This window comes from Fusarium verticillioides, chromosome 6, assembly GCF_000149555.1.
Source record: "Fusarium verticillioides 7600 chromosome 6, whole genome shotgun sequence".
Lineage (NCBI taxonomy): Eukaryota > Fungi > Ascomycota > Sordariomycetes > Hypocreales > Nectriaceae > Fusarium > Fusarium verticillioides.
The window spans coordinates 3,257,629-3,274,786 of record NC_031680.1 but is presented as its reverse complement, the minus strand read 5'-3'; the positions used below and the strand labels follow the sequence as shown (position 1 = coordinate 3,274,786).

Genomic DNA, 17,158 nt, shown 5'->3' with positions numbered 1-17,158 from the left:
TGAAGTATTTTGATCATTGGTAGTGGCAGGCAGAAACGGTGCCTTGAACAGGTCCAAATTGATCAAGGTCCCGACCAAATCTCTGAGAAAGTCAACATGGCTAAAATTGAACTCATTGCTCATAAGATTCTCCCGCATTATCGGACAAGGAAGACAATCGATCCAAGAAAAGTGATTGAGTCTCATCTGACTTTGTGTTGGTGCCAGCGAGCCACGATATTCCGGCGTCTTGGGCAGTATGGAGGAATATCTTGGAAAGGCGAAGCCAGTTGCGATCGAAGAACCTGGTGCATAATAAGTCACTGTCAAACTGTCCACCATGAATTTGTTCCGCCAAAGTCCACGAAACACGTTGTATTTGACAAGATGTATCAGATGATCGAGTGGCAGAGGGAACCATAGGTCTTGGTCCCGCGTCGCCACGCTGCTGCTTTCTTCTGTACTGGTTTGCGTCCTCGTCACTGAGGTTACAGTGGACCTTTTGGGAGGCCTTGGGGCTTCTGTTGAACCATACTCATCAAGCCCCCAGCGAGTGACTTGGTAATTTTGTCGCCCCTCTCTACTTTTCGACTTCTCGCCTGTTACTTTACGTAACCCTGGTATAGCCTGGTCAGCTTCATGACTCTTGACTCCTCTGATGACGCTTAGAGTAAATAAAACAGCAAGACTGCAATAATCAAGATTTATTCCAGTTAGAACAAGTGAGATACGCACTCGAAGCTCGTTTGTAAAGTCGATTCTGGACTTTCTTTCTCCGTTTGGCCGCTTCATCCGACGCATTGTGCAGTCCAAGCTTCGGCTGCGTGGCGTCATCAGGCGACTCGGTTTCTGTTGCTGGAGTTGGCATGGTCAATTCAGCGTAACATATGGGTCAGTCTCCCTAGAAAGTAGTGCGTAGAGAGGATGAAGGAATACAGGAGTAAACTCGTATGTCGAAGAGTTTGTCATCAACATTCGCTGATTACCTGAGGCTATACCGAAAGAGGCAAAAATGTCAGATTCACGACACCAACAGGAGTTTGGAGCTAGGATCAGATTGGTAAAATGGTCAGGTCCTGTAAGATGTACGACGCAAAGAAAGAGACATATTTGTCGACAATGGAGGTATGAAATATTATAAAGATCTCATTTACTACCATAATGTTTTCCACAATCATCAATCTCTTGCTGCATAGATTGACTCCTTCATCATTATGTCCTCAGTCGTTGGCTTCCTCTGCCGTAATTGGCAGGCTTACTCTCCTCCAGAACCACCAAAGAACACTAACGCCATCAAATTCGGAATTCTTGGTGCAGCAAATATTGCGTAACTAGCGATTTGATTCCGAGAGTCGACGCAGTGATACTGACTGGTCATAAGCGCAACTGCTTTGATCACTCCAGCGAAATCTCAACCCGATGTTGAGATCCATGCTGTAGCAGCTCGTCAGAAACAAAAGGCCGAGGCATATGCTAAAAAGCATAAAATTCCACACTTTTTCGACAATTATCAAGGTATCTGTTCCGAGTAGACTATCATTCTTTACATAGCTAACTTTGTCTCTCTAGCAATACTCGATGACCCCTCGATTGATGCTGTCTACATCCCCCTTGTCGCCAGCTTACACTACGAATGGGCTATCAAAGCAATTTCCAAAGGAAAGCATGTACTGATTGAAAAGCCAGCCACGGTCAATGCAGCTGAGGCAGAGATGCTATTCCGATCACCACTGTTACGACAGCCCAATGCACCTGTTCTTCTCGAAGCAATGCACTTTCGCTTCCAGCCGAGTTGGCTATACTCTCTCAGCTTGATCGACCGTCAGAACATACAGACTATCAACACTATCGCAGAGTTACCGTCGTATGTTATACCCAAGGGGAACGCGCAGCTCGAGTATGAGTTGGGTGGCGGAACTATGCTTCATCTTGGCACATATCCTATGTATGCACTGCGTCAGATCATGGGTGATGAGCCCGAGGAGTGTACGGCATGCAAAGTCAGGAAGCTTCCTCCTCCAGGAGATCTCTGTGATGAATCTTCTGAGATAAGTTTTCGGTTTCCAGGTGGACGGGTTGGAAGCGCTACGATAAACGCCCGCGCATCAGTCATTACTTTCCCAACCTTCAACATATCGGTGTCTCATAAAGAGGTCAAGGTTGAAGACATGTCACTTCCGAAAGGACAAACCAAGTGGAAGCGCAGGAAGCTAAGCTTCAGCAACTTCCTTATATCGTCCTTTTGGCACCGCATTGACATCGTGGATGAGTACACCATCCGAGATGACACGAATGAGAAAGACTTGAAGAAATGGACAATCAAGCAGTACAAAAAGATCTATACATTCAAAGACGCCGGTATTGATCAGCCAAGTGAGCCATTTTGGTCGTCATATCGTCATCTGCTGGAGCAGTTCGTCAATCACGTTCGCGGGAATAAGGGCTCCGGACTTTGGGTTGACTATGAGGACAGCATTGCACAGGCAAGAATTATTGACATGGCTCATGAGAAGTCTGGACTACCCATACGCCCGACAAGCAAGTTTAGACCGGAAGAGTCTATGAACACCTTGTTGGGTTGAGCTGGTGGGCGGTGAGGGCGGCTTGCTCGGGCTTGCGCAGAACCGTCTTGGAATGCTCACAGCAGCCCACCCTAGACACAAGCGGAGCAACGGTTCCGCCGAGCATGTTTTAGAAATCGCTTGCTAGATATGCTTAACCCTAAATGGTGAGGTTGAATCCCCGAAATAAATGCGTGGACATTCATTTCACCCAGTTGACTTAGTAAATCTGTCCATAATTGAGACACTTTTTGGCCCTGTTGCTCCCTGCATAGTGCAGTCAAAAAGCTCAGGTCGCGTAATTCCCTCAATTGCCTGCCTCCCTGCTTAGATTCAGCTCCTGTGACCCGTAAACTGCTGGAACTCCGAAGAAGCCGTAAATTCGAGGCAAGTCATCGGCAATTGCAGGTTGCTACAAAGCCCAACGCAAATCTGTACGGCATTTTCCTCATCCATAAGCCAACGTGACATAAATCACAAGCATCTGTAACGTCACAGGGTAGCAACAAAGGCTAAATCTAGGGGAGCGGGTAAGCCCGAGACCCTTGGCCCCTGGACACGACGGATGCCGATGTTCCGAAATAAACGATCTACTTCCCCAGCCGCGGCGTCATTAATTGGAACGTTGTCTTCAGAAATAGCAAGTTCGCTACGCATCGGGACAAGCCTTTTCAATAATCTACGGCGTGGAATGATCGGTGAACAATACGAACAGCATCTCAAAGTCCCCGTGGTTTGCCTACAAGGGGACTAGGCTCGTGGCCAAAAATAGCTACGGTTCTAACTGGCCGTCTCACGGGAAATACGAGATGTACCTAACCACTTCGGGGCAGATCAGACTATAGCTCTATACGAGATTCTTGCCTTTGACCACGTGAAGCTTTAACTTGGGGATTTAGCGTGGTAATTCAGGGTCGTAGCCTCGGGCGGAGCGGCACTATGGCTTGAATCGACCCTTCGAGATTCTCGTGGCTGATCTGTCATGCCATGGACTTCAGAGCCTCAAACTCGTATACTGCCAAAGATCATGTAATCGTCTCATGATTGAAATGTTACATTCCGTGAGACAAAAAACTATATAAGGATGGAGATACACCAGCAGTAAATTGTTTTCTCATCAGCTTCAACTCAATCAGTCTTCACTCGCTTCAATCACAATCGCTACCAACACTCAACTACCTTAATAGTAAGCGACCTCAACCAAGTCTACCTTTCAAACACTAACATCCTCCAGAACCACAAAACAGCCTCCCTCAACCATCATCATGCAGTTCTCTCTCGCCTGTCTCGCCGCCATCCTGGCCACCAGTGTCTCCGCTGCTCCCGCTCCCGCCGTCAACATGATGGCCGCCAGCCCCCAATGGACCATCGAGAACATGCAGCGAAGCTGCGCCAAGGACGACAGCTCCTGCACCTGGAACTTCAAGATCGACACCCACAAGGGTGCCGCCACCGGCTGCAAGTACGTCGTCAAGGGCAGCAAGGCGTCTCAGCGCAACGGAGGACCGGTCAAGTGCGGTGACTTCACCATCACCTCTGGCTGGAGCGGCCAGTTCGGCCCTGGAAACGGATTCACCACTTTCTCTGTTGTTTCTTCCAAGCGACAGATCGTCTGGCCTGCTTATACCGACAAGCAGGTCCAGAGCGGAAAGGTTGTTAAGCCCGATCAGTCTTATACCCCTGCCAACCTTCCCAACTAAGCGACGGGAGATCTCTGGCACTAGTACATAGCAGCATGGTTTAGATGTGGAGATTCATGTTATTAGTCGCAATGTCTTGGATGTTCAATGTCAGTATAGTCATTAATACATAATATGCAAACATCAGTCGGGACAATGGAACTCAGTGACAATTTTATTACGTGGTGGTGCCGTAGAAAACAGGAACATGGAAAAGGTAGTCCGGTGTGAGTTCCTCACCAAGGTCTCTGGCCATAGTCTCTTGAGCCTAATTCTACCTCTAGGTGAAATTACGAAGAATCTGCTGGCCCAACTTCAAATGAGGAAGAAGATCCTGAGGACGTTCCATCTCCACCGGAAAACTGCTACATTTGACTTCGAGCCCACTCTGACCTGTCCTCAGCAGATCTTTCCAACTCTGTACCACGACTGAAGAGAGCTCGCGGTCCTCGGTGATATGCCAAATGATATGACCTTGGTATCGATCGAGTCTCTCGTACCGGAAAAAGTCAGCTTGACCAGCTTCGAAATTCCAAATTTCTAGAAGTTGGAGAGCGTGCATCTTCGTCACTGCCTCTGCAGCATCAACTAAGAGGCTCTCAGAGTAATTACTGAAAGAAGGCGTAAGTGCGAGAGTCTTGAGCGCTTTGAAATCTGTTTGCACGAGCCTATGGAAGAGTGTCTGTACGTCGAAAGCAAAGGAGACAGCGATGTGCTCAAGACGATCTGCGGCGTTGGAAATGGAGTCCAGAAGTGTGCTGTTTGGTCGTGGCAGCACCATTTCCCCACGATGTTGATGATAATGGGGTATGGTATTCTTCAAAATAGGTCAAACGTTTTGCTGATTCTGGGACTAAAAAGCCTACCCGCTGGAAAGCTACAGGATGTTGGTATTATGGACATTGAAGAAGTGTAGGAAAGGAGAGACACATACCGCGATCCCAATTTCCATCTTGGACACGACAGCCATAACACCATCTCTCAAGATGAATGGATTCGATCCAGGGAGCAGACGAGATGATTTCATAGAGAGTCATTGGAGATATGTTTGGATAGTATTCTCTTCGAATTACCAGCCCAGCGATGGCATCAACGTTGGGCAGACTCATGGCCCCCTGTGTCGGGAAAGAAGTTCTGTCGAAGCTAGCAGAGTGTCTTCCCATGAAGAAAGGACCATAATAGACCCAAAAGTCGAGCACCTCCGCAAGACGTGGGTCAAGGGTGCGGGAACGGTCCAGAGCGTAGTGCTGGGAGGCGCCAATTTGATTATGAGTGTCAGTGACGCGCCTTGCGCGATTAGAGACAATACCCAGCTCCACTGTAACACGACATGCCTTCTATCTTGAGAGGATACGCCAAAGGGCGTGCACTGCTTTCGAAAACCGGATTTTTTGACTATCATCGACACCCGACTCATCCCGGAAGAAGCTGTAGGTGATCTTGAAAAGAATATGCTTGACAGGTAGCTTCCGGTAGGATCGGACATGCTTTTTGAAGGAGCCTAGCTCATGTGACGCTATCTTTATATGGTTTTATGTTTCCTTCTCTATGATAGGTTGCCAGGTTTTGGAAACGGTAGCAAAGGTCGATAAGCGGAATGTTGGTTTCTTTGATCGCTTGTGCGCCTCTATCAGAGCTTGGACGATGTATAACTCGATCTCGGGAGGGACCCTAGTGCAAAGCGATGTATTGTGTCTAACGTCTGTGGTAGGAGAAATCATGGGGCAATGTACTTCCGTATGAGTATGGCTAAAATGTAAGGTAGTGGGTAACCTGGAAGTTTGTTACTCTGGGATATCGAGTGACTTTATAATTAGAAAGATGACTCGTTGCTTGAGAAGGGGATAAAACAATTTCAGACTTTTTATCCTTCAAAGTTAGAGTTTGCGACCTTACGCTCTATGGAATTGAATGGAATACTCCCGTGTTTGATCCATACATGACACGTATCAAAAGCCTCCCAATCATTATCAGAATGACTCATGTGTACTTGCTTATTGATAACAAATATGCTATTCGCCGTTGGGACCTTTGGCTGAGAGTTAAAAACCACAAGAAAGTACATGAGTCAGAAATCAAGATTTCAAGCAAAGTTTTCGGTAGTGATCAGGACTCATAAGCCACGAGCCGCAAGCCACCTTTATGCTAATACAGAAGAAAGGCCGAAGCGAGATTCATCAAATATCTGAAAGGTTTGTGATTTGAAACCAAGATCTTGCTGAAAGCCTCTGCCTGCGAAACGGAAAGAAGCCAAAAATAATAAAGATATCTGGCTCACATTGTAAGTTCCGAAACCCGTTTCCTAGTAGATGCATGGAGAATCTTGTCTTTTAGCATCAAATGCGGCAACATGTCCGAAAGGGTCACGATATCGGCGCGGGCGAATCGGTGCTCCTCTATCTCAAGTGTGCAACCCTCCGTACCAGCGAAGACATTCTTCCAGGCCTTCGATGTACCTGGATGGAGCCTACGATGACCGCAGGTCTGCCAGCTAATTCGACCCCTAGCCGTGCCGAGCTTCTCGTACCTAAAGATATGAGCTTGTAGTCATTGCAGGCCTAACTCCCATACCTCCAACATCTCGAGCGCGGGCATTCTCATGACCGCTTGTGATGCAATCACCGAGAACTTATTGCTGGTGATTCCGTTGAAACGATAGGTCAGTGCCAAGGTTCTTAGCTTTCTAAACTTTACTTCTCTGCAGCGATCCAAGAAGTCGTCCGCGCTGACGGCATAAGATACGGCGATATGTTCGAGATGGTCCGCGGCCTGCGAGATGAGATCCAGTAGCTCCATATTGGCTGTTCTTCCTCCTATCTGAGGGTACAGACTAACGCCGTGAAAATAGGAAAGTTGTTTCATTGAAGGCGGGATTTTGAACAACATCGAAGAAGCTTTCAAGTCTTAACATTAACAAAACCAGGAGCTGAGGAGGGAATCACATACCGCGACTATCGCAAATGCCAAACACATTCCACCATCTCTCTATGCGTATAGACTCAATAGCAGTGGTGGACGAAACTAGGCTAGAAAGAATATTTTGGAAGATATCTCAGTCGCAATCTTCGTGCCAGGAGGGGCTTGTACGGACTTTGAGGGTGATGGATTTGATAAGTTGTAGCCGCCCTCTCCGAACAAAGCCCTGGAAGACGGGGAGCTCCTGTACACTCAGTTTAAAGCCCTGAAAAGTGTGCTTCTCCACGATCCGTTGCCAAGTTTCAGAGACAGTGGCTAAAGGTGCCAGGCGTTTCTCGTCGTGCTTGTAGACCTCTATTAGATCACGGACTATAAAGATCTCGACGTCGAAAGGTAGACGAGGATGCGATGCCGGGCTCTGCAAGGCCGTTGACTCCGAAGAGGAGGCCATTGCTTTCATGCGAGGACGGCGTAGAAGTGGAATGCTAGCGGAAGCGGCAGATCAAAGTCTGGACTGGACTTCGAAGGAGAGATGCCAGGCTTTATACCCCTTACTGGGTGAGCAAGTAAAGTCAATGTTCAAACATGTAGTCTATGAGCAAAGTAAATTTTCTGATCGTAGCGCCAAGGCTTTTGATCCAAAACTAGCATACCAAGGGACTACATCCTTACTGGAAGTTAATATGAAGTCACCGAGTAAAGTTCGAGTTCACATCCGTCAGCCAATTAAAAGTCCCCCAAGAAGCTTGTGACTCTGGATGATCATCTGGTAGCTCCTGAAACGCCCTCATCTCTGAGCTTGTAGCATCCAGACCATAAAGATTCATACGGTTCCCCATCTGTCGTCCTGATAAGAGGAGATCCTGGCCCAAATTATCGTTTCCGTGAGTGAAGCACCCCAAGCTAAAGATGTTGATGGCTGCTAGGGTCGTGAGACTGTCTGATAATCTTTCTGCGCGATATAGTCGCTCTGCGTCGTTGAAAAAGCTATGTGCAAGGGTGGCTGCTCTGCCATCAGATGCGTTGTGAGCAAACTGCTACGGTGTTAGTAAAGGGAAACAAGGGGACGGGAGAGTTGCTTACGCAAGAGAGATAGAGTATCGAGCTGACGAGAAAGGCAGAGCAGAATGTCGGATTATGCTGTACTAGATCTGTGAGGAACAGATCCTCATCGATGAACCCAACGGCAGAGTTATCTGTCTCAAGAAATGTGGAGATGAGTGTTGAAGCGGACCGGTTACTTATGGGTACACGTGTCCAATACGAGACGGATAGCTCGTTCAAACGAAGGTCGCAGTGTTCTTTAGGATGGGCCTCATTGAGCAGGATAAGATCTGGTTTCCCTTTTCGAGGGAGTGTCAAGAGGCCCAGGATAGCATCTTTCGGAGAGGTGGGCGTATTGATGGGTGGTGAAGGAAGGGGAGTGGGAGACTGTGTGGCGCGAATAGGTAGCACGATGGGGTAGACTGCCGCAGGAGAAGCGACTGGTGTTCTGGGTAGAATGCCACGAATAGTCGTCCAATCTGATGGCTGTTGTCTAGTCAGTGAACCTGGCGACGTAGATCTCTTCCGTTTCCCTTTGCTATCTCGAGCATGCTCAACGACGGTCCCAAAATCATCACCAGCCTGTATCCTCCGCAATATGTCCTCATTCGTTCTACCATCTGCCTTCCTCAAACTCTCAAACAAACTTCTAAAACTTCTGTTCTCATCCTCCAGCTCTTTGACCTTCTTTTTGAGTTGATTCGAGTGCATTTCACGGTCATTAGCAATATCAGTGTAGTGACACTCGCCCCCACGGCGCTCACACGCGACACATGTCGGAAACTCGCCCGTGCACTATAAAAGTAAGCATAAGTTCACAACGGGGGTGGAGGAACGTACCCGGACTTTTCTGCTCCTGCATGAGTCGCAAGCTACTGCGACGGCGCGTCTTTTGGGTGTGGGAGTAGGGACGGCTTCGGTTGAGAGAGAGGTTGGACCGCGGGGTAAAAGTGGAGGATAGTTCATAATACGCAGTAGATCTGACTCGGCAACTCAATACACAGACTTTTTCTGTTTAGTTGAGTTCTTTTGATGGATCTGTTTGTGTTGAAGGGGGATTTGCGAATTGTTGCGTCATGGGGAGATGGGGTTGTTGAATCTCGATCGGGGTCAGGAGTGGAATGCCGAACGGATTGACCTCCGTGTCTGTTCATTGGTTGAAATCTTACAAGGGCCTCTCGTTAAGCCAAGCGATATTAACGGGACGGATCAACAATATTCATCTCAGGCTTGTTTTATGCATTGAAGTACCTGTTATAACGATTGCTTCTATGTCAATGAAAGATATATCAATGATTATTGTCAAGTCCAACGCTTACGAAAAGAACTATCGATCGGTAAGAAGATTCTGGTATTACAGAATCACACAGAAACCGCAACTACACAATATCATCTCCGTTTCCCCTTCATCAGGCGACCGTCTAAACTGAACCCTAACCTTATCCCAGATCCTCAACCACGACGTAACAATAACCAATTTGCACTGCTCATCTAATTCCTTCGCCATCTCCAAATCCGTAAACTCAAATCGCGTTGGTTTATCAGACCCCATATTCAGCGCGCCTGTCGCCAGCACTTCAGGTCTCGAGCCCATGTACAATTTCCATCCTTCACCATCACCAAGATTTCTCCACTCAAAACTTGTTCGCTGCGGGGTGTTGACGTTGAAAGAATGCGTTGCGTTTCTATCGCCCAAGAGACGGTAGTACATGGTGACATGTGAAGGAGGAGACGTGTTGGTGAATTCTAGTTCGGCGCTGTGGCGGGAGTATTTTACCGTTGCTAGTGGCGATACGTTTTCATCTTTTCGTGGGAGGAGATTCACTCTTGCTTCGAAATCGTCTTCTGTGTTTTTGTATGTGCATGCGATTGAAAGTGGCGTGCTCCCGGAGTTTCCGCGTATATTGAATTTGACCTCTGAATCGCCTTGTTTATGGATGGTGAAAGATGTTGGCATAAGAAATTTCTGATGTTGGTTTGAGGTCGAATAACCTGGAGGGGGAGGAAGGACCTCCAAACCCATTTCTTCTTGGCCCATGGCTACGGTGTAATATGGGGCAGTGAAGTGGATAGAAGATGAAGTATTGTTGAGTCTTGGCTTTATATACGGGGTAGTGAGGCTGAGATCATGTTCTTATACGAATGGCGTTTGTGGTAGCGCCACTGGGTCATTTCTTTGTGTCGTTGTGCCCACGTGTTTCAATCTCTTTGTTTCGTAGGTCGCTGAGTCCAAGGATTACCAACTAGCCTTTCAGCTTAGGCCACAGAACCAACTGTCCCCACTCTGAGGTTAAGGCCAGCAGGTCGACAGTCAAGTAATAAGCATAATTTAAGGTTAAGCTTCTCGTGAAAGGACGTTACGCATAAATATAACGACAAGCTACGGATATCTTTTATCAAAATGTCGATGCCGTCCTCCTACTCTAACCATAGAAGTCGGTAGCTTGGAGCGCGAAGCTTCCTGGCCGAATTGTCATCACGCAACTCGTTACATTTGACGAACCAGCCACCTTGACAAACTTCATTTGTACCTTCACTGGTTACCCACAGCCGAATAACTATCGACCGGGAATGAGAAGTGTTTATAGTTTCAATTTGTGGACGGCGTATCACTTACAACAGAAAAGCCTAGGAAATGTACTTCTCCTTGTCTTTTACGAAGAACTTCTCCTGCGACGACTGCTACAGATAAGATCTAATAGTCACGCTTCCTACAGATGAGGCAAGCCAAACGCCAGTCAGAGTTTCTAGTGACGGGAGGCAGAAATCATTGGAGCTCAGGCCAATAAATCCGATCCAGAATAGCCATTGAGCAGCCCAAAGGAGGGGTACTCCCATTGCGAGGACCATGTGAAGTCGTGAATGGCGTTTCATAGATGGAGCAAGAGACTCCACCTCGGCTGAAATGGTGCCGTAGTCGTGCCCTTCAGACCGCGTTCGTGACTTTGGCAACAGACATTCCTCCTCCTTTGCACCCCCGTCCGACTCGCCACCTTCTTTCTCATCAGGCTTGTCGCGAGTTCGTATCGTCCGGATGTCAGGTACAGCCATCATAGCTACAACGAACAGCCATACAAGTGCACCGCCAAACATCAGTGCAGCAAATGGCGATCTTGCCGCCCTTGACAAAGCTCCGAAGTAAAAGTCGTGAATCCGACCATAGTTCACCGTCAAACACATGTGATAGAATGAGAAGGCTTGGAGAATCGCTTCCGCAAACATTGCAGACATTGAGGAGGTCATGTCCTGAGATTCGGGGTTCTTGGTGCCGTGAGACGAGATGGGAAGCCAACTAAGGCGAGGGAGTGAGCACCAAAGCAACATGAGCTGTACGGCAGGAATATCTTCGTAGCCAGGGGTGAATTGGATGATAGCTGCATTGGCTAAATTGGCGAGTAGGTGGATGCAACCGAGAAGAACACCTCCCAAGATCCATCTCGCAGGATTGTAGAAAAGCGGACGAGGACTGGTGACGTTACTCTGCCGTGTGTTGTTGGCGTGTAGTATAGCAAAGAATGTTAACAGGTTGATCAAGCCCATACTCATCAGCTTCCATTCATTGGATGGGCATTGCGCATCGCCATTCGGGGATCTTGGGTAGATCCTCCATCGCCATGGGATCATGTCACGGGGTTGAAGGCCCGCCGGCTCATGCCACGTATATCCGCAAGTTTCGTTCATCCATCGCCGCTGTGCCTCGAGATCCTTGGGGCTTAACGTCGAGCATGGTTCTTCGTGCTGGGACATGGAAAAGGTGTTGCAAAAACAGGCTTTGTCGAAATACTCTCCCGCTGGAATGTGACTGCTGGTCAGGTCGTAGCTTGCGGTGTCGAAACTGAGAGCTGTCATGGAGTTTCGGCGGGGGTTATATTCCCATGGACGAGCTGTATTGCCTGTATGCTGTGTCGTGGCTGTGAAGCTGCAGGAGCTGATGACATGGTCGAACGTCTCTTTAGTTCCGGCGGAAGGGGTTTCTCTCAGGCATGCTGGCGTTTTGTTGGCGACATCTATGGATGTGTACCCATCGGTTAGACTTTTAGGTGAAAGGCCTTGCAAGTTGTTGGTGTCTCCAACGTCGACAAGCCAATTTCTACCGGTTGTCGTCGAAATCCAGTGATGAAGTTGCGCCTTGGCGAGGACGGATCTGCTACAGTATTTGCTGTAGTGCTTGACAATGCCGGGTGAGAACTCAGCGCTCAGACAGCTCAGTTCAGTAAGCCACTGGTAGTGCGTGCAAAAGATAAAGTACGAGGTGCAACGATGGCGAGTGCACTTTGTCATGGCATCCAACCAGGCGGACTGGTCCTGTTGCGCGATACACTGCGGCATCGGCGCCAAGTCCTCCGGGTTAACCCATCCTCCACGGTTCTTCAGTACGCTCGGGTCATCGTCTCCGCTTGAGGTCAAATCTGTTGCTATTGTTAGCGGTCAAACGGTCTTGGTACAGGGGTTTGACGCACTAGTCAAGGGTTCCCCAGAGACTCCAGAGACTCGAGCGATTAGCAGCGCCTGGAGTACCGTCTGGGGTTTCATGTTGTCGACTTTCAACAGTCTGAGAAGTCGCGAGAATAGAAACGAGCGGGATTTTGTTTCTCTTGGTGTCTCGGGGTCAGATGGTCTTGCTAGCTGATGCCTGGTTGCTCGAATTGCGGGGAAGCCGCGTAAGTCGGAGGATCAATCATTCCGACCAATGAATCCCAATTGGTTTTCAACCGTCTCACGAGACTTGATTCGTGATTCTATTTTTGCCGTTAAGAACTGTCCTCGATTTAAGCATGAACTTCAATTCTAAATAAATCCCAAATCCTTAGACTAATGCAATGTTCCGACACTCAATCTTTGTTTGGAAACATGGGAACTGACCCTGCATGTTTCGTCCAGTCCGTTTTGGGGGATCGTGTGACGAGTCGCTGTTTGTAGCACTGCAACGCCTAAAAATAACACTGGCTCTTCACCAGCCTTTTCAAATCAAGATACGCCGAAACGTCTTACTGAAACACTAGAAACTGCTGGGAAGCATCTCATAACCTTTAAACATATTTTCTTTTAGCGATTTTGATAAGCTCAATGGCCTATGCCATCGCGCTCCAGTTATTTTTGGGCGCAATGCTTGTCTCATCTTGTGAAACGCCTGAAACACCACCAATAAGGCTGATCTTTACCGATATCTACAAACTTCTTGGTCTCTTGCTGATCTTTGGCTTCTATAGATAGATCTAATCTTTGGCACAAATAAGGCCCCTTTTGCCCAGATCAATTTGCATCCTTCCAAATCAGACCTTCAGCATCATCACCAGCGACCTATCAGCCGACTCGATATACTCCCTTCACAATGCGTTCAACAATCTTTCTCGCGGCCCTGGTTGCCCTCATCCCTACTGCGTTCGCCGAAGAGCTCAGCGCAGACGACGTACCAACCACCTGCAAGACAATCTGTCAACCCATCGTCAACCTCACCAACGTATGCGACATTGACCCCAAAGGCCCCGAGAAGCACACCGTCAGAAGACGAGACCTTGTCATCCTTGATCACGAAGACGACGAAGAGCCCTTAGAAGCGGCTTGTATTTGCACAAACAGGAGTTTCGACGTCGAGGGTGTGATGGGACTGTGCGCGAGCTGCATGGCGCAGAACAGCAAGGACACAGAAGGTCAGAGATCCAACTGTGGTTTGACATTGATCTTCTAGCTAACGTTCTGTAGATATCGATAAGATCATGTCGCAATGCTCCTTCTCGTCAACCTCTTATGTCCGCGCAGCAACGAGTGTAGTCTCGGGCATCGAGGTCCAGGCTACAAAACCGGCTGCAACAATAACTCCCATAGCTACGACGACGGCCGCCGCAGCTACAGCGACTGAGACGGTTGGTAACGGTGCTGGGAAGGTCACGGGTACCATTATGGCGGTTACTTGGGTCACTTTGATGCTGTTGTGTGTCATGTAGATTTCTAGATTTCCTACGTCTCTGATTCCTGCGTTGGGCACTGAACATAAATATAGCAATCATTTCATTTCTGTCTTCCAGCATGCTACAAGTTCCTCCTGTTGGGCCTTGTTCCTTCAACCTTATCACAGCCCCTGACCGCCGATATAAACCTTGCGTTCAAATCTTCGATTGATGACGTACTGCAAGTTGTCAGGTACCGTAGGAGGAGACTTCGCAAGATCTCTTACCTTGCTTCAATGTGACTCCCCTCTTCCACCGCCAGCTAATGTCAAGACAGGGCCGGAATACATCCACGCGGGTATACCAACTACGCCTTCACGCCGGAGTGTGGATTTTCGTGGAGGCCCACAACCACTATGAACTCCACTGTTCTTCAAGTGTAGATGAGATGGAGGATACTCAGGGTAGGTCGAGAGATCCTCGCGCGTCTGATGTAAAGGCTGTCTTGATACAGATTCTTCCCTACTTCATTCGGTAGATGCTGTGGCAGTTGAGGGTCGTTGTACAGGCATTGGCACCGTTTCTGATGGTTGTGGTGGCGGCGTTGATGGTGATGGCTTCCCCTCCGCAGGTGCATCTGCTAATGCCGAGGCCAGAGCCTGCAAGGCTGTATAGAGGGACACGCAGTGAAAGTCTGCAAGATAAGGTACGAGAGGTTGCTCGTCTGGTTTTCCTTCGCTCTTTCAAGATAGCGTGGATCTGTCTCCCTGCTCGCCTCACTGTGTTTGGTAGGCCCCGAGGCATCACTTCTCGGTAGTGATGTCACTCTCGTGTTGGTTCGTAGGAAGATCTTTTCCAGTCTTGGGGGAGAGATAGGTTCAATGTTCGACGTTCGTATTGGATGTTCGCGATCGCTCGGTCTTCGGTTGTCGGCGTAGTGTGGAAATTTGTTGCTCGTGATGGTACTGAAACGCTCTTCACCTTCGCCGAACTCGCAGTCCAAGGCCCATTGACAGTGGTTGATGCGCCCTCAAGGGTATGTCAGCCGTAATGTTGACGATTCATAGGTGGTTTTTGAAGACGTGGGTAGTTTCGAACTGTGGTAGGGGGCTTAACGAGCATTTCGATAGCTCACGCCAAGGGGGTTCGAGACGGACAATTTGCGTAACAGATGATAAGAGAGCTGAAGACTTCAAACAAAGTGTAAGCAAAGAGTTGCTGATCCTGGAAGTCGTTCCGTCAATCCAGGATCAAAACAGTTTCTCTTTGTCCGTATCGAATTTCGAGCTTGTTCTGTAAGAGGTGATTGTTAGTTGGCCGCCACTTGGTAGGAGCTAATAAGAGAAAAGGCCTACTACACGCAGCTGCAGTGATTGCCTGTCCAATTAACAGGGCCATGTATCGCTGCGTGGATCCTGCTTCAGTGTCACGAACTTCGACAGAGTCAGCTAGATGGCATCCTTGTTGGTCCAGGGTCTGGCACTTGCTCTCCGAGAGCAGACCATCCGATTTAGGATAGATGACATCCAGATTCCATCCAAACTTCTTGCGGACCCGTCGCGCCATAGGGAGCCCGATCGCCCAGGGTTATCATTCGCTCTAACCCCTCGCAGTACTCGGCCTCAGCATTCCAGCCCTCCGCCTCCTTTGCCCAACGATCAGACATTGTGTCTCTGAAGAAGCACTCGGAAAAGTCAACGATGAAAGCCTGGTGCGTGGTTTGGTCGATAACCACGTTGCGGGGGGTACTGTCGTCGAGAACTATGCCTCTTTTATTGATCTCGTGTGTTGAGTCGACTGCACTCCGTGCGATGGAGAACCATTCTTCTTTGGTCGTAGGGGCACAGGTTGCGGCAATAAGATCATTCAGAGAGCATCCTGCGATGGGTTCGAGCAAGATGCCATGAATGTCAAGATATTCATCCTCCTGTTTGTTTTCCTTGGCGGTCACGACGCGCACAGTAGCGTAAAGCTTTGGGATAAGGACACCCTGCAGATCTTGCATACGTGTGTACGCTTCGGTCTCGGTCTTGAAAGCCTTGTCAGCATTTCTCCAAAGCGCAGCTTCGAACCGGGCAACTCCATCAGGCTCATCTCGAATGTCGCTGGCAGTGCGAGGGATCACGCCGGGTGTCGACCGCTCATCGTCCAGCTCTTGAAGGAAAGGCTCCATAGCTCTTCGTTGCATAAAGGCGTGATAGGCTGCCTTGGCCGTATCACAATATGGGATGTTCTCGTCATAGCACTCGCGGAATTGAGTACCAAACCGAGGGTCGTAGAGCTCCACGATAGCGCACCCAGCGTCGAAATTGACGCGTACCACGATAAATATGGTGCTGGTGATGAGCTGGCCGAGACCGTATCGGACTGGGAAGGAGATCGGTGTTGGATTGGAGTATTTGCAACTCCAGGACGTTGCCAACGTGATATCCGGCTATTGCTGGTTAGCTAGAGCAGAGAGGAGGAAGATACGATGAAAGAAACGCACGAGGACCATCAGCAGGGCCGTTCATGACTGAAAGAAAGGCAAGGCAAAGACGAAAAGGGCAGATGGTGTAGTTCTTTTGATCTGTTAGGGTTTTGGAGCAGTCATGTTGTGCTGTTCTGTGTTGAGGCGTGACTCGGACCCTTATGTTTTTGCTACGTTAGGGCTTCTTGCGAGATGCCTGTACTTCTGAGGCACTTAACCGTGGCGGGCAGTCCTAGTGCTCAAGCCACTGTTCTGACGTAGGTACGCAAATCCTCTCCACTCCAGTGACTGTCGTTACAGGGGCTCCGCTCTCTTCTTCCTCAGGTCACAGGGACCCTAAGGGCGCGCCTTGAAATTTTCGACAGCATTTCAAGTCGAGCCCCTCGCCTAAGTAATAAACCTGCTGTCCTGTTTTTACATGTACTACGCTTGCTGCACGCGGGCCATGTGAATTTGTTGTTCGCCTTTGAACAGGGAACTTACGCGAACACCTGCCTTCTCAGAGTCAATATGTACGAACGCAAACTGACCTTGACACTCTTTCTTCCTCTCCGTCTACGAATTGGAGGCGACAAAGAACACGCTCCCTGCCACTCATTCAGCGGAGGTATAAACCCCTCC

At 48.7% G+C, this 17,158-nt stretch overlaps 9 protein-coding genes across 9 annotated transcripts; 4 read left to right on the top strand and 5 right to left on the bottom strand.

The window, feature by feature from the left end:
• Positions 1-1,193: 1,193 nt before the first annotated feature.
• On the top strand, positions 1,194-2,561 carry FVEG_01757 (hypothetical protein; the record flags this gene model as incomplete). Its single annotated transcript, XM_018888754.1, has 3 exons — positions 1,194-1,306; positions 1,361-1,494; positions 1,549-2,561. The coding sequence occupies 3 exons, from the start codon at positions 1,194-1,196 to the stop codon at positions 2,559-2,561; spliced, it is 1,260 nt and encodes a 419-aa protein (XP_018744756.1).
• A 1,080-nt stretch (positions 2,562-3,641) lies between these two features.
• On the top strand, positions 3,642-4,376 carry FVEG_01758 (hypothetical protein). Its single transcript, XM_018888755.1, has 2 exons — positions 3,642-3,726; positions 3,775-4,376. The coding sequence occupies exon 2, from the start codon at positions 3,806-3,808 to the stop codon at positions 4,238-4,240; it is 435 nt and encodes a 144-aa protein (XP_018744757.1). The 5' UTR covers positions 3,642-3,726; positions 3,775-3,805; the 3' UTR covers positions 4,241-4,376.
• FVEG_14917 (hypothetical protein) lies at positions 4,368-5,000 on the bottom strand (the record flags this gene model as incomplete). Its single annotated transcript, XM_018903951.1, has 1 exon — positions 4,368-5,000. The coding sequence occupies one exon, from the start codon at positions 4,998-5,000 to the stop codon at positions 4,500-4,502; it is 501 nt and encodes a 166-aa protein (XP_018744758.1). The 3' UTR covers positions 4,368-4,499.
• A 103-nt stretch (positions 5,001-5,103) lies between these two features.
• FVEG_14918 (hypothetical protein) lies at positions 5,104-5,565 on the top strand (the record flags this gene model as incomplete). The annotated part of the gene is made up of 1 exon (XM_018903952.1): positions 5,104-5,565. The coding sequence occupies one exon, from the start codon at positions 5,104-5,106 to the stop codon at positions 5,563-5,565; it is 462 nt and encodes a 153-aa protein (XP_018744759.1).
• Positions 5,566-7,271: 1,706 nt separating this feature from the next.
• FVEG_01759 (hypothetical protein) lies at positions 7,272-7,586 on the bottom strand (the record flags this gene model as incomplete). Its single annotated transcript, XM_018888756.1, has 1 exon — positions 7,272-7,586. One exon carries the CDS (start codon positions 7,584-7,586, stop codon positions 7,272-7,274), a length of 315 nt encoding a protein of 104 aa, XP_018744760.1.
• A 238-nt stretch (positions 7,587-7,824) lies between these two features.
• Positions 7,825-9,145, bottom strand: FVEG_01760 (hypothetical protein; the record flags this gene model as incomplete). The annotated part of the gene is made up of 3 exons (XM_018888757.1): positions 7,825-8,169; positions 8,219-8,974; positions 9,020-9,145. 3 exons carry the CDS (start codon positions 9,143-9,145, stop codon positions 7,825-7,827), a joined length of 1,227 nt encoding a protein of 408 aa, XP_018744761.1.
• Positions 9,146-10,523: 1,378 nt separating this feature from the next.
• On the bottom strand, positions 10,524-12,785 carry FVEG_01761 (hypothetical protein). Its single transcript, XM_018888758.1, has 2 exons — positions 12,640-12,785; positions 10,524-12,588 (listed from the first exon to the last, which is right to left on the bottom strand). The coding sequence occupies exons 1-2, from the start codon at positions 12,710-12,712 to the stop codon at positions 10,862-10,864; spliced, it is 1,800 nt and encodes a 599-aa protein (XP_018744762.1). The 5' UTR covers positions 12,713-12,785; the 3' UTR covers positions 10,524-10,861.
• A 144-nt stretch (positions 12,786-12,929) lies between these two features.
• Positions 12,930-14,208, top strand: FVEG_01762 (hypothetical protein). The gene is made up of 2 exons (XM_018888759.1): positions 12,930-13,830; positions 13,883-14,208. Exons 1-2 carry the CDS (start codon positions 13,512-13,514, stop codon positions 14,122-14,124), a joined length of 561 nt encoding a protein of 186 aa, XP_018744763.1. The 5' UTR covers positions 12,930-13,511; the 3' UTR covers positions 14,125-14,208.
• A 1,369-nt stretch (positions 14,209-15,577) lies between these two features.
• FVEG_01763 (hypothetical protein) lies at positions 15,578-16,564 on the bottom strand (the record flags this gene model as incomplete). Its single annotated transcript, XM_018888760.1, has 2 exons — positions 15,578-16,501; positions 16,556-16,564. 2 exons carry the CDS (start codon positions 16,562-16,564, stop codon positions 15,578-15,580), a joined length of 933 nt encoding a protein of 310 aa, XP_018744764.1.
• Between the last annotated feature and the right edge of the window lie 594 nt (positions 16,565-17,158).

Excerpts from the sequence above, each read along its gene's own strand:
- FVEG_01762 (XM_018888759.1), top strand. The coding sequence starts at position 13,512 with ATGCGTTCAACAATCTTTCTCGCGGCCCTGGTTGCCCTCATCCCTACT. Across the intron at positions 13,831-13,882 it reads GAACAGCAAGGACACAGAAG|ATATCGATAAGATCATGTCG; the intron begins GTCAGAGATCCA and ends AACGTTCTGTAG.
- FVEG_01758 (XM_018888755.1), top strand. The coding sequence starts at position 3,806 with ATGCAGTTCTCTCTCGCCTGTCTCGCCGCCATCCTGGCCACCAGTGTC.
- FVEG_01761 (XM_018888758.1), bottom strand. The coding sequence starts at position 12,712 with ATGAAACCCCAGACGGTACTCCAGGCGCTGCTAATCGCTCGAGTCTCT. Across the intron at positions 12,589-12,639 it reads CTCTGGGGAACCCTTGACTA|ATTTGACCTCAAGCGGAGAC; the intron begins GTGCGTCAAACC and ends CAATAGCAACAG.